At 37.0% G+C, this 15,542-nt stretch overlaps 1 protein-coding gene across 1 annotated transcript in view; it reads left to right on the top strand.

The window, feature by feature from the left end:
• Positions 1–7,241, top strand: part of BRDT (bromodomain testis associated) — a gene marked incomplete at both ends in the record, with an annotated part of 47,803 nt that extends 40,562 nt beyond the window's left edge. The window contains one exon of the mRNA XM_079728442.1: positions 7,173–7,241. Coding sequence (XP_079584568.1) covers positions 7,173–7,241 — 69 coding nt within the window. The remainder of the gene's footprint in view (positions 1–7,172) is intronic.
• Between the last annotated feature and the right edge of the window lie 8,301 nt (positions 7,242–15,542).

A 15,542-nucleotide genomic window follows, 5' to 3' on the forward strand; every position in this document is an offset into this window, starting at 1 on the left:
GAATTCTTCTGAATTCACTAAGACTTGTTTTATGGCCCAGATTATGATCTAACTTGGTAAATACTCTGTGTGCACTTGAGAAGAATGTGTATTCTGCTGCTACTGGGTAGAGTATTTATTAAACAGGACAAGTTGATTGGTAATGGTTTTCAAGTCTACTAAATTCTTGCTGATTTTCTGCCTGTTTGCACTATCAAATACTGAGAAAGGGCATTGGCACCTACGATGGTATAATTATAGGTTTGTCTTTTTACCCTTGTAATTCTATCAGTTTTATTTCATGTTATTTTGAAGCTGTTATTAGGTGCATAGACATTTAGAATTGTTACGTCCTCATGATTAATTGACCCCCTTTTCTTTTTTTTTTTTTTGTGGTATGTGGGCCTCTCACTGTTGTGCCCTCTCCCGTTGCGGAGCACAGGCTCCGGACGCGCAGGCTCAGCGGCCATGGCTCACGGGCCTAGCTGCTCCGTGGCATGTGGCATCTTCCCGGACCGGGGCACGAACCCATGTCCCCTGCATCCGCAGGCGGACTCTCAACCACTGTGCCACCAGGGAAGCCCTGGCCCCCTTTTCATTACAAAATGATCTTTTTTACTCCTGGTAATATTATTTCCTGTGAAATATAACCACTTCTCCTTTTTTATGACTAGTGTTGGCATGGCGAAAAAATTTTTTCCATCCTTTTACTTTTAACTTATCTGTGCTTTATATTTAAATTGATTTTCTTGCAGGCAATATATAGTGTAGTCTTGATGTAAAAAAAAAATCCAATCTCTGTTTTTTATAGGAGTGTTTAACCAATTACATTCAATATGATTATTGATATGGTTACATTTGAGTCCATCATCTTGCTATTTTTTGATGTGTGTCCTCTGTTCTTGTTATTTTTTTCCCTGCATTCTTTTAGATTAATAGTATTTTTTATGATTCCATTTTATTTCCTTTATTGGCTTATTATCAGTAACTCTTTGTTTTGTTACTTTAGTGGTTGCTTTAGCGTTTACAATATATACTTTAGCTTGTCACAGTCTTCTCTTAAGTTATATCACACCACTTCACATTTAGTGTAATAGCCTTGCAATAGTGTACTTCCATTTGCCCCCTCCTAGCCATTAGGCCATTGTTTAAGCAGTCAAATTGTCTCTAAAAGTTTTAAATGACATTAAAAAAAAAAAAAACCTTGTATTTACCTACGTAGTTACCATTTCTAGTGCTCTTTATTGATTTGTCTAGATCCAGATTTCCAAATGGTATGATTTTCCTTTTCCCTAAAAGGACTTCCTTCTAACATTTCTTGTGGTGTGGGTCAGCTGGTGATGAAATCTTTCAGCTGTTGTGTGCATGAAAATACCTTTATTTGGCCTTTGTTTTTCATTAATAGACTTTATTTTTAAAGTGTTTTAGATTCACAGCAAAATTGAAAGTATAAAGAGTTCCCACATATTCTCCCCTTTCCCCCACCAATTCACAACCTCCCCCACCATTAACATCCCACATTAGTGCAGTACATTTGTTACACAATCTGTGAACCAACATTGCCACACCATTATCAATCTTATTTTATCAAGGAAAGTCCATAGTTTACATCAGGGTTCACTCTTTGTGTTGTGCTTCTTATGGGTTTTGACAAATGTATAATGACATACACCAACCATTATGGTACCATCAGAATACTCTCCCTTTCCTGAAAGTCTGCTGTGCTCCTCCTGTTCACCCCTCCCTCCTGAACCCCTGCCAACCACTGATCTTTTTACTACCATAGTTTAGCCACTTCCACAATGTTGTATAGTTGGAATCATACAGTATATATACCTTTTTCAGATTGGCTTCTTTAACTTAGTTATGTACATTTAAGTTTCCTCTATGTCTTTGTAGGTTGCTAGCTCATATCTTTTTAGTGCTGAGTAATATCCCATTGTATAAATGTACCACAGTTTATCCATTGACAGACATCTTGGTTGCTTCCAAGTTAATCACTGGGTTTTCATTAATTGTTTTCTTCATGTTTCTTGTGCTTTGTTGAACTTATTGGAGTGATGTGTTTATAGTTTTGATCAAGCTTGGAAAAATTTGGGGCATTATTTCTTCATATTTTTTCTGTTTCCCCCTTTTCTCCTTTTTTTCTTTTTATGTATTTATGGCTGTGTTGGGTCTTCATTTCTGTGCGAGGGCTTTCTCTAGTTGTGGCAAGCGGGGGCCACTCTTCATCGCGGTGCACGGGCATCTCACTGTCGCAGCCTCTCTTATTGCGGAGCACAGGCTCCAGACGTGCAGGCTCAGTAATTGTGGCTCACGGGCCCAGTTGCTCCGCGGCATGTGGGATCTTCCCAGACCAGGGCTCGAACCTGTGTCCCCTGCATTGGCAGGCAGATTCTCAACCACTGCACCACCAGGGAACCCCCTCCCTTTTCTCCTTTTAGTGACTCCAGTTACTTTTGTATTAGGCCACTTGAAGTTGTCTCATCTCAGACATTATAGTTGTCATATCTAGAAGTTGATTTGGGTCTTTTTAATGTTTTTAGTATCTCTATTAAACTTTTGAACAAATGGAATACAGTTATCATAACTGTTTAATGGGTTCTCTGCTAATTCTGACATTTATGTCACTTCCAGGTTGGTTTCGATTGATTGATTGATCTCCTTTACAGATAGTGTTTTTCTGCTTCTTTGCTTACCTGGTAACCATTGATGCCAGATGTAAATTTTACCTTATTGGGTGCTGTATATTTTTGTAATCCTGGAAAACTCATGTGAATTCATAGGACATACAGAACATTAGTTCCAGAAGAAAAAATCCACTGGCTTTGGCTGTGGTATTGATTATGATACAAGTAAATTTCCTAGGAAATAATATACAAAAGTTTTGTCAGCCTCTTATCTATAGTATGAAGGCAGAAACAAATTGCATTTAGCAGTGTTGTAACTTATGGTGGAGTTTACTTTAGAGCAACATGGTCTTATAGAACTTTCTACAATTATAGGAATGTGCTTTATACAATCAAATATAATAGCTGCTAGTCACATATGGCATTGAGCACTTGAAATGTGGCTAATGCAACTAAGGAACTAAATTTTTCATTTTATTTAATTTTAATTAATTTAAACAGCAAATTTTTTATATTGTTTTATTTTTTTGTTTGTTTTTTAGGAGTTCTTTATTAAAGTTTAATTAGTATTTTAATAGAAGTATTTCTCTAGTGACCTAGGAATTTTTCCTTTTGGTACTCACAAGGGCCTGACTTCAGTCACCCACAAGTGATATCTCAGCAACCTCCCTGCCACCTACCAACCCAACTAGGTAACCTGATATAATTTCTAAACCCCAAGCATTTTTCTGGAACCCACTGAAATGTGACTAAAAATGCCACCTCTAGCAGCTTGACATTTGAAAACCTGACTTTGGAGCTACCTACTATCATTCTTGACAACCCAAACTCTTATGCTGCTGCTACTTGACAGATCCGTATTGTAAACAGCTGCAAAAATTTGACATCTAGCATAAGCTCCCTACCAGAGCTTATGCCAGTTCCTTTGACCCAGTTTTTGATCTTAAATTTGAATGGCTGAGGTGTATATTAGGACCACTGAAAAAAGGAATATCCAGGTTATGGTGTCAGCTGCAGAGAGCCTTAGTATTTAAATCGTGGTATCTAAGGTTAATTGGTATAGGCAGTAACCAGTTCGATATCAATAAGTATTCCACTAGTTCAGATTTAGTCAAGATGGAAGAGAATCTAAAATAAAGTACTTTTATTTATTCATTTTTTTAAAGTTAGTTTATTTTTTAAATTAATTCATTTATGCATTTTTGGCTGTGCTGGGTCTTCGTTGCGGCACATGGGCTCTTTGTTGCGGCACGCGGGCTCAGTAGTTGCAGCTCGCAGTCTTAGTTGCAGTAGGTGGGATCTTAGTTCCCTGACCAGGGATCGAACCTGGGCCCCCTGCATTGGGAGCATAGAGTCTTAACCAGTGACCACCAGGGAGCTCCCAAAGTACTTTTACTTTTTATTTAAAAAAATTTTTTTATTGGAGTACAATTGCTTTACAGTGTTGTTAGTTTCTGCTGTACAATGAAGTGAATCAGCTATATGTATACTTATATCCCCTCCCTCTTGGACCTCTCTCCCATCCCCCCCCCATCCCACCCATCTAGGAAGTCACAGAGCACCGAGCTGAGCTTCCTGTGCTTTATAGCAGGTTCCCACTAGCTATCTATTTTACACATGGTAGTGTATATATGTCAATCCTAATCTCCCAGTTAGTCCCCCCTCCCCGGCCCCCGCCCCACGTCCACAAATCCAGTCTCTGTGTCTGCGTCTCTATTCCTGTCCTCAGATAGGTTCATCTGTACCATTTTTCTAGATTCCACATATATGCATTAATATACAATATTTGTTTTTCTCTTTCTGGCTTACTTCACTCTGTATGACAGTCTCTAGGTCCGTCCACATCTCTACAAATGATCCAATTTCATTCTTTTTTACAGCTGAGCAATACTCCATTGTATATATGTACACCACATCTTCTTTATCCATTAATCTGTTTTTGGACATTTAGGTTGCTTCCATGTCCTGGCTATTGTAAATAGTGCTGCAATGCACATTGGGGTACATGTGTCAAAACCTTTTGAATTATGGTTTTCTCAGGGTATATGCCCAGTAGTGGGATTGATGTGTCATATGGTAGTTCTATTTTTGGTGTTTTAAGGAACCTCCATACTGTTCTCCACAGTGACTGTATCAATTTACTTTCCCTTTTCTCCACACCCTCTGCAGCATTTATTGTTTGTAGATCTTTTGATGATGGCCATTCTGACTGGTGTGAGGTGATACCTCATTGTAGTTTTGATTTGCATTTCTCTAATAATTAGTGATGTTGAGCATCCTTTCATGTGCCCCTTGGCCATCTGTATATCCTCCTTGGAGAGTTATCTATTTAGGTCTTCTGCCCATTTTTTGATTGGGTTGTTTGTTTTTTTGATATTGAGCTCCATGAGCTGTTTCTGTATTTTGGAGATTAATCCTTTGTCTGTTGTTTCATTTGCAAATATTTTCTCCCATTCTGAGTGTTGTCTTTTCATCTTGTTTATGGTTTCCTTTGCTGTGAAAAAGCTTTTAAGTTTAATTAGGTCCCATTTGTTTATTTTTGTTTTTTTTATTTTCATTACTCTAGGAGGTTGGTCAAAAAAGATCTTGCTGTGGTTTATGTCAAAGAGTGTTCTTCCTGTGTTTTCCTCTAAGAGTTTTACAGTGTTTGGTCTTACATTTAGGTCTTTAATCCATTTGGAGTTTATTTTTGTGTATGGTGTTAGGGAGTCTTCTAATTTCATTCTTTTACATGTAGCTGTCCACTTTTCCCAGCACCACTTATTGAAGAGGCTGTCTTTTCTCCGTTATATGTTCTTGCCTGCTTTGTCATAAATTCGGTGACCATATGAACATGGGTTTATCTCTGCTCTCTATCCTGTACCATTGATCTATATTTCTGTTTTTGTGCCAGTACCATATTATCTTGATTACTGTAGCTTTGTAGTACAGTCTGATCCTCCAAACTCCTGAGGGTCCCTCCAGGCGTGGGAGCCCCTCCCCTCTCCCAGCCACCCTTCAGGAGCACCAGTCCCATCCAGCCTCCACTCCTCCCCACTCACTCTCCTCCACGTCCTACCCGGTCACTCAGGCCCTTGGGTGTCAAGGTCCCCCACCAGTGTCTGGTAGGTGCCCTAGTTGTGGGGAGACATGAACTCCATGTCCTCCTACTCTGCCATCTTGACTCCAAATTTCCCAAAGTACTTTTAACAAAACAAGTTTCATTACATATTTTTGGAATTTTGCAGTATGTCTGGATACTTCTAGGAGTATCCGTGCTATTTAAACTAGGACAGTGTATCCAACTCTCATTGGAGGGTTAAATAGAACTTTTTTTTTTTTTTTTTTTGCGGTACACGGGCCTCTCACTGTTGTGGCATCTCCTGTTGCAGAGCACAGGCTCCAGACGCGCAGGCTCAGCGGCCATGGCTCACGGGCCCAGCCGCTCTGCGGCATGTGGGATCCTCCCGGTCCGGGGCACAAACCGCGTCCCCTGCATCAGCAGGCAGACTCTCAACCACTGCGCCACCAGGGAAGCCCAAAATAGAGCTCTTAAGGAACTATTTGGGCTAGATATTTGGTATCCTAAGAGCTGGCATTCGGAAAATCACCTGGGCTAAGATCTAAGAATTTACCCTTTTGTCTCTAAGGCATGTTTAAAGAAATTTTCATAGTTTTTAAGAGTCACACATAGCTTCTTAATATCTTTTTGGTAGCTAAGTCATAATTCCAAGTCTTCTTCCATATAGCCAGAGAACACTGATTCCCATCCAGGAAGTCAGCCAACTGGTTGCAAACTGGTGCTTTTACCTACTACTCTGGGCTGCTACTCTTCATTGATTTAAAAAAAAACAAAACAAAACAAAACATTTTTTGAACTTTCCTAGTTGGTGTCATTTCAGATGTGGCAAATACTATCTAACTTGTATCACAAGGACTTTTAGAGAAGGCTTCAGAGTATAGTAAGAAACATTTGTTTCTTTTGTCTTAATTAGCTTTTCCTATACTTTAGCTTATTTTATTTAGCTTTTTAGCATTTAATAAACAACATTGTACTGAGTGTTATACATGCAATCTGGTTGCTCTTCATAAATATCTGTATATAAAATAAACTTGGTTAGATCATTTGCCTTAGGTTACACAGTAATTGGCAAAATCATGGAAAGCCCTTGGCTTTAAACATAGTATAGTTCTCTCACATAGGTAAGATACTAGTTCATTCAGAAAATAATTTTATGTGTCCAGCACTGTGTTAGCTGGAGAGATACATGAAACCATGTAATCTCAGTTCATGTTTATATATTAACACTGAGAACTTTCTTACTTGGAGAGATAGGTTAAACTTGTTCTTTGTGTTCTTGTAAGTTTTAAACTTATTTTTATTTATTACATGAACAGTATTTTAACAAAAATCAGATAGTATTTGAACAGATATTAAAAGTTATGTACAAACTCATTATGTTAAATAAATTGCATTCATTTTGTATGTTCCAAATGTTGCATTATCATTTTTTCATATAGATGTAACATAATGAAGGCATAAACTTTTTAAGTAACATTTACGTTTTCTCTTCTTTTCTACAGATGGCTGGTACCATTGATATGACTCTTCAAAGTGACATTATGACAATGTTTGAAAACGACTTTGATTAAAACTAGGTTTTTTAATTAACCATCAACTTAAATGAATAATACAAAAGATTAAAATGCAAATGGTAAAATGATTGCTTTCAGACACCAAGATACCAATCTTATACTGTATTTTGACTGCTCTAAGATTAAACAATTTTCACTTAACGTTTTTTAATAGCTATATGTTCATTTTTTAATGACATAATTTACAGGAAATTTTACAGTTCTGGATCCCTAAAAATTGAATAAATTCCCAAATGTTATTCATTTTACAAATAGTCTACTATATATTATAGGCCCTGTCTAAGCAATGAAAATCCAAAAGAGATGGTGTCTTCCTGTTTAAAAAATGAAGACTATACAAGGGTATCAAAAATATAGTTCTTGTTGAGTTTCTAATTTTGCTTTTTAGATGGAGTTGTCATTTAATGGAGTTCAAACCTTATTTTATGGAGTGATGGGCCCTTTTGTAATGCATATGTTTCAGTATTTTATTTATTTTTTAAAATTGAAGTATAATTAACCTACAACACTGTTAGTTCCAGGTGTACAACATAGTGATTCAATACGTCTATACATTACAAAATGATCACCATGAGTTTTTAACTTTTAAAACAAATATTTGTCTGCCTTCAAAAATATTTAGAACCTCTAACAAACAATACTTGGTTTCTTTGAGTGTCAGGTTACATAAGATTCTCTATTGGTTCTATATTCAAAATTTATATTACCTACGGTTAGAAAGATGTTGAATTTGAGGCAAAATAGCAGTAGATATTAATTATGTATGCAAGTTTTTATAAGAATCTATACATTTCTTAATATGCATATGTGATAGCAATGGAAATCTAAATTTTTACTTTACTAAGTATTTAAGTCTGTAAAATATTTTTGTTTCATCATTCTCAAGTTGGAATTATGTATAAATCATGTATATCAGCTTCATGTATTTTAAAATTTTGGACTCTTGAAGTGTAACATTCAGGCATTATTCCAATATCATCTAAAGTGAAAATTCAAAGTGTATGTGTATTATAGAAAGAGAAAGTTTTCTTGGCTTCATTTATTTTTATAATCAATATGATAATTTTTTGAAATATCTTTAAACTATTGACCATTTTAAAAACATGATTAACTAGTAGCTAAAATGATGATACCTTCATGAAACATAGGCAGAATTAAAGTGAAAATCATACCTATACCTATTAAACTATATTTTTAACCAAGAAATTAGTATGCATATACTAAACAGCATGCATTGTTTTTCCTAAAAGATCATATAGATATATATTCTAATCTATATTTATATATATAGTCTTAGATACTTCAGAAATGCATAGTGGTTACCTCTAGGTGATGGGATTACAGGATTTTTTTTGCTTTTTTTCCATTTTCTGTAGACTTTTCAGTATTTTCTGGTTCATTTAAATATTGATTATGTAATGCTTTTATGATCTGTGGGAAATTTTCCATTTTGAAGAGAATAAAAATAGTAAATAAGAATTTACTTCTGTCAAATACACATCAAATCTTTCAACAACTGCCTTTCAATAACTAATAAAACTGCTCAATGAATGATCTTTGTCTATATCTAAAAAGAAAGTTCAGCTTCATTAACATATCCTTTTACATTAAATGGCTTACTTGAGGTTTTCCTGTAAACATTTGCAGCAGTCCTTATAGAGAGCTATGTTATGGTGATCAGTGTTTAGTTTAACCAATTTAACGCTTGAACCTTTGCTCAGTCTGTAAGGGGCCTGGCACATTGCAGATACTCAACAAAATTTTGGTAGGTTGGTTGAAGGCAGTTCTGCAGAGAAAATATTGATGTATGACTGATCCTTCCTATGTTACGCATTATTTTTTAGTACAAAATTGTTTGGCTTCTCTTAACTTCTTGCATGGAGTTTACTTGTGTTAACAACATTCTCTATATAATCAACCTTTTTTGCTTTTTTTTCCTTTTTGTTCTTGAGTTGTTCTGGAAGTGTGGTCCATGGACCAGCTGCATCAGCATCATCTGGGAACATGCAGATTCTCAGACTTCAGACTTACTAAATCAGAACCTCTTGGTGTGGGGTCCAGAAACCTATAGTTGACCCTCCAGGTGATTCTAATATACACTAAAGTTTGAGAATCACTGCTCTAACTGAACCTTGGCTCTCTCCTGCAGGCTGTCATTTAGTACTTGTTTTTCCACTAATGGTTTTCTTATCTTGGGAGTGCTACTTGCAGACCATTCTCTCCTTCCCTAAATATCTCAGCTTTAAGTTTTTCATGATCATCAGACTATACCACCCATAGTCATTTAGCATCCCTGGTTCACGCCTCCTCGTTCCCCAGAGATTTTAGTCTCTGTTTCACTGTCACTCTCTAATTGATGCTTCTCAGTCCCTTGACTTCTCTGCTAATGACCTTAATATCTAATCAACTTTAGACACTCCTTTGTCATTGCCAACAATTATAACTCTTCCTTAATCTCAGTTTCAAGCATCCTAGTCTCCCACTATTTACTCCTGTCTTTTTCTAGCTTAATCTGGAAAGGCCCTGACTCCAGCAATCATTAGACCTCACTAGGACCTACGATCCTTTAACCCTAGTGCCTTTTCACAGTACCTCTCCCCTCACACCCTCACATCTCTCCTCATCCAGAGTCTGTAGTACATTATCATTTATAATCGCTCCCTTGCATACACTCTCAACTCCATTGTTTCTTTCTTTATTGAATTCACTTGGCAAAACTCCAGTCTTTATTAATCTGACTGCCTACTTGGCACCCATGAAATTGGTTAGAGAAAGACATACACCTCTAGCAAGAATAACAAAAAGAAAAAGACACAAATCACTACAGATCCTATAATCATTAAAAAGATAAAAGGGGGGCTTCCCTGGTGGCACAGTGGTTCAGGGTCTGCCTGCTGATGCGGGGGACGCGGGTTCATGCCCCGGTCTGGGAAGATCCCATATGCCGCGGAGCAGCTGGGCCCGTGAGCCATGGCCACTGGGCCTGCGTGTCCAGAGCCTGTGCTCTGCAACGGGAGAGGCCACAACAGTGAAAGGCCCGCATACTGCAAAAAAAAAAAACAAAAAAACAAAAGATAAAAGGGAAATACTACAAATAACTTTACATTCATAAATTTGAAGAAATGGACCAATTCCTCAAAAAACATAAACCATCAAAACTCAATCAACGTGAAATAATCTAAATAGCCCTGTACCATTAAAAATTTTTTAAATTCATAATTTAATGGCTTCTGAAAAAGATCTCCAAGTCCATATGATTTCACTGAAAAATTATACCAAACATTTAAAGAAGGATTAATACCACTGTAAAACAATCTCTTGCAAGAAAAAAATCTATTCTAGAAAATGCCTCTTCCAGAAATTGGCCTATTCTGTAATTTTTGTCAACAGGACAAATTTTATCAACAGGAACAGGGAATACTTCCCAACTCATAAGGCCAGTAATATCCTGATACTAAAATCAAAGACAGTACCAAAAAAAACAAAACAAAAAAGCTGCAGACCATTATCGCTAATGAACTTAGAAACAACAATCTTCAACAAAATACTAGCAGACCAAATCCCATAATGTATGAAAAGAATGCTACTCCAAGTGTGATTTATTTGAGCTATGCAAAAAAACCCCAAGTTATACAAATTGGAAATGAATAAAACTGTTTTTAGTGTTTTTTTTAAATTTCTTTAGCTATAATTTCCCAAAATGTTAAATAATAGAAGCAATAGAAGTCATTTATATTTCCAATTTTAAAGTAAGTGGCTGCAGGATTTCACCATAGGCTATTTTGGGTGGGTAACTATAATGTTTAAACAGTTTCTAAATTAATCTTGCTTTAAGGAACAGCTGCTGAATTTTTGCACATGATTTTCTACACAGAAAATCCAAGAAATCTAAAAAAAACTACAGCTAATAAGTGATTTAAGTAGGGTCACAGGATACAAAATCAACATACAAAAATCTGATCTCTGCAGGCTAATGAGCATGTGAAAACTTAAACACAGTAACGTTTATAATCACTCGAAAGAATATGGAATATTTAGGTATACACTTAACAAAACGTGTATAGGATCTGTATACTGAAAAGTACAAAATGCTTATGGAAAAAATCAAAATAGAAAGACCTAAATAAATGAAGAGACATACTGTGTTCATTAATTGGAAGACAACATAGTAAAGATGTCAGTTCTCCTCAAAATCACATCCTATCAAAACCCCAGCAGTTTTTCATAGACATAAGCAAGCTTATTCTAAAATGTATGTGGAATGGGAAAAGCACTAGAATAATTAAATAATATTGACAAAAAAGAATAACATGAGGAATCATTCTGTGTGACATTAAGGCTTACTAAAAAGCTATAGTGGGGACTTCCCTGGTGGTCCAGTGGGTATGACTCCAAGCTCCCAATGCAGGGGACCCAGGTTTGATCCCTGGTGGGGGGACTAGATTCCGTATGCATGCTGCAGCTAAGAGTCCGCATGCCACAACTAAGAAACCCACATGCAGCAACAAAGATCCTGCTTGCCACAACTAAGTCCCTGTACAGCCAAAATAAAATAAATACTTTTAAAAACTACAGTAATCAAGAAATGTATTAGTGAAGAGGTAGACCCAGAGATCAGTGGACTAGAACAGAATAGGGAACCCAGAAGTAGAACCATAAAAATATGCTCAATTGATTTTTGACAAAAGTGCAATTCAGTGGAGGAAGGGTGGAAGGATAGTCTTTGTGGGGTTTTTTTTAGTTTATTTTTGACTGTGTTGGGTCTTCATTGCTGTGCAAGGGCTTTCTCTAGTTGCGGCGAGCGGGGGCTACTGTTCGTTGTGGTGTGTATGCTTCTCATTGTGGTGGCTTCTGTTGTGGAGCACAGGCTCTAGGCGCACAGGCTTCAGTAGTTGTGGCACATGGGCTCAGTAGTTGTGGCTCATGGGCTCTAGAGCACAGGCTCAGTAGTTGTGGTGCACGGGCTTAGTTGCTCTGTGGCATGTGGGATCTTCCCGGACCAGAGATTGAACCTGTGTCCCCTGCATTGGCAGGTGGATTCTTAACCACTGCGCCACCAGGGAAGTCCTGGAAGGATAGTCTTTACAACAAATGGTACTGGGACAACTGGATATCCATAGCCAAAAAAAGAAAAAGAATCTCAACCTAAGTCTCACATCTTATGCAAAAATTAACTCAAAAATGCATCTTGGACTTTTAAATGTAAAATGTAAAACCATAAAATTTTAGGAAAAAAAACAAGAAAAATCTTTAGGCTCTGTGTGTTAAGCAAAAAGATTTTAGACTTGATACCAAAAGCATGATCCATAAATGAGAAATTGATAAATTGGATCTCTTCAAATTAAAACTTTTGTTCTATGAAAAGATAAACTACAGATTAGGAGAAAGTATTTGCAAACCACATACCTGACAAAGAAATATCATACACAATAAAGAATTCTCAAAACAACTGTAAAAAAATTAATTAAGAAATGGGCAAAAGACATGAACAAAATTTCCTCAAAGAGAATATACCTATGGCATATACACATGAAAGCATGTTCACCATCATTAGCCATCAGTGACATGTAAATTTGAACTGCAATGAGATATCACTGTACATCTATCAGAAAGGTTAAAATAAATAAAAATAGTGACAACACAAAATGCTGGCAAGGATGGAGAAAAACTGGGTCACTCATATATTGCTGGTGGGAACATAACGGTAGAGCCACTCTAGAAACCAATTTTCAGTTTCTTACAAACAAAACATACAAAGCCATGTGACACAGCAATTGTACTCTTGGGCATTTATCTAAGATAAATGATAACTTATGATCACACAAAAACCTGTACACAAATGTTCCTAGCAGCTTTTTTCATAATAGTCAAAAACTGGAAAACATCCAGATGGCATATAATAGGTAAATGGTTAAACAATTTGTAATATATACATACTGTGGAATACTACTCAGCAGTAAAGAGGAATGAACTATTGATATATACAATAACTTGAATTTATAGGGAATTATTATGCTGAGTAGGAAAAAATCCCCAAAGATCATATACTATATGATTTCACTTATATAACATTTTTAAAATGACAAAATTTTGGAAACAGAGGACAGATTAGCAGTCACCAAAGGTTAGGAGTGAGGTGTAAGTATGGTTATTACAGGGCAACATGAGGGATACTTGTGGTAATGGAACTGTTCCGTATTCTTGATTTTGGTGGTGGGTACACAAAGCCACATATATGATACAATTAGAAAGCGTAAAGTACACTGGATAAAGTATACACAGGTTCTATTATTTCTCTTATAACTTTGTGATTGTGTCACTTGAAATGTCAACTTAAAAATGGTAATACTCAAAACTAAAAAATAAGTACTAAACTTATAGTGGTAATCATTTCACAATATATACAGATATCAAATCATTATGTTGTACACTTAAAACTAATACAATGTTATAAGGCAATTATATCTCAATTTTTAAAAATTAGGGAATCGGGCTTCCACTTAGGATCTAGAAAACTGGAAGAAGCATTTCTCCCATCATTACAATGAATTAAAAAGCCAGAAAATCTTTAAATTCACAACTTAGATTGATCTGAGGGCTGACATTGCAGGGTAACCCAAAATCTAAGGAAACACAAATGCATCAAAGGAGAGACATGACATAAGCACTGGCTTACCTGAGGTAGGTACCACCAAATGCTATATAATCTGGCAACAACAACAATAACAAATTATCTAAAAGTTCTAACAAATTGCTAAAGGCTGGTGTGGGCTAGCTTGAGAATATAGAACCCTTGGGAGCACAAGAGAAATCTGCCATCACTGTCAGGCTCTTCTCCACAGACCTCATCAGTAATTAAAAGAAAGATTTGGGGGTGGGGGTGGGGCAGCATGAGCGTTCTGAGAAAGCCATCCTCTTGATGCAGGCCTAGAAGAGAAGAGCAGCAGATACAGGAAAAGCACAAAGGCCCCCCAGATCCTTCTCCCCCATCTTCCCTAAAAAATATAAGCCTTAAGCTTCCGGAGGAAGAACAGCAAAATCTATCAACTTTAGGGCATAAATGAAGACCCACTGCAACTGGGGGAAGGAAATAGAAATAAAACTTCTAATCCTGGGAGAGGGTCAGGAAATACATTGTGGGTCCAGACCATTAGAGATACCGTGTCACTGGGGGCAGGTAAGGATCATTGAGAAGGTCCCACTCTGATATCCAAGGACATACTGCCTGCTGATGAGGCTGAATTAGGACAGCAGAGAATGCTCCTCTCTGCCCTGCCCTTCTTACCACCAGGGTAAAATGCAGTCAATGACAAGTAAAAGCAGTCTACTGCAATCAGAGGTGCAAGAGCATGGAAAGAGACTGTAACTAACACTAAGCATAAAGAAGGACTTAAAGATGAGCATGTAGCAACTATTGAGAAAAATTCACTGGCAAACCAGGATCCACCCTCATGATTCACACCAGAGAAATTTGAGAATCTGTGGTGTACAGAGGATAACCGTAGCAACAATAAAATCCAAATCCAGCTCAACTTCTGACTAGATTGACTCAATCTCCAGACTAAAGGCCTAGCAAAAGAAAAAATGTGTCAATTTCCAGGCATAAAAAGTATATACTTTTGGGCTTCCCTCGTGGTGCAGTGGTTGAGAATCTGCCTGCCAATGCAGGGGACACGGGTTTGAGCCCTGGTCTGGGAGGATCCCACATGCCGCGGAGCAACTAGGCCCGTGAGCCACAACTACTGAGCCAGCGCGTCTGGAGCCTGTGCTCCGCAACAAGAGAGGACGCGATACTCAGAGGCCCGTGCACTGCAATGAAGAGTGGCCCCCGCTTGGCAAAACTAGAAAAAGCCCTCACACAGAAACGAAGACCCAACACGGCAAAAATAAATTACTAAACTCCTACCTCCAACATCTTCCCAATAAATAAATAAATAAATAAATAAAATAGATAACCAACAAAGACCTACAGTATAGCACAGGGAACTCTCTCAATATTCTGGAAAAAAAAAAAAAGAGTATATACTTTTGTCTCTATTGTCTTACACAAAATGTCTTTTAAGAAAAAAACTATGAGGCATACAAAGGAGCAAGGAAAAAAAAAAATCACACTGTCAAGAGACAAAGCAATCAACAAAAATGGACTTAAAGATTACACACAGTTGCAGCTATCAGAGAATTTTTAATTACTATGATTAATGTATTAAAAGCTGGAAAGGAAAAATGCACAATGTGTGATCAGATGGATAATTTCAACAGAGAGATAGTAACTATAGGAAAAAATAAAATGGAAGTGCT

Source organism: Hyperoodon ampullatus, assembly GCF_949752795.1.
Source record: "Hyperoodon ampullatus genome assembly, chromosome: 2".
NCBI lineage: Eukaryota > Metazoa > Chordata > Mammalia > Artiodactyla > Ziphiidae > Hyperoodon > Hyperoodon ampullatus.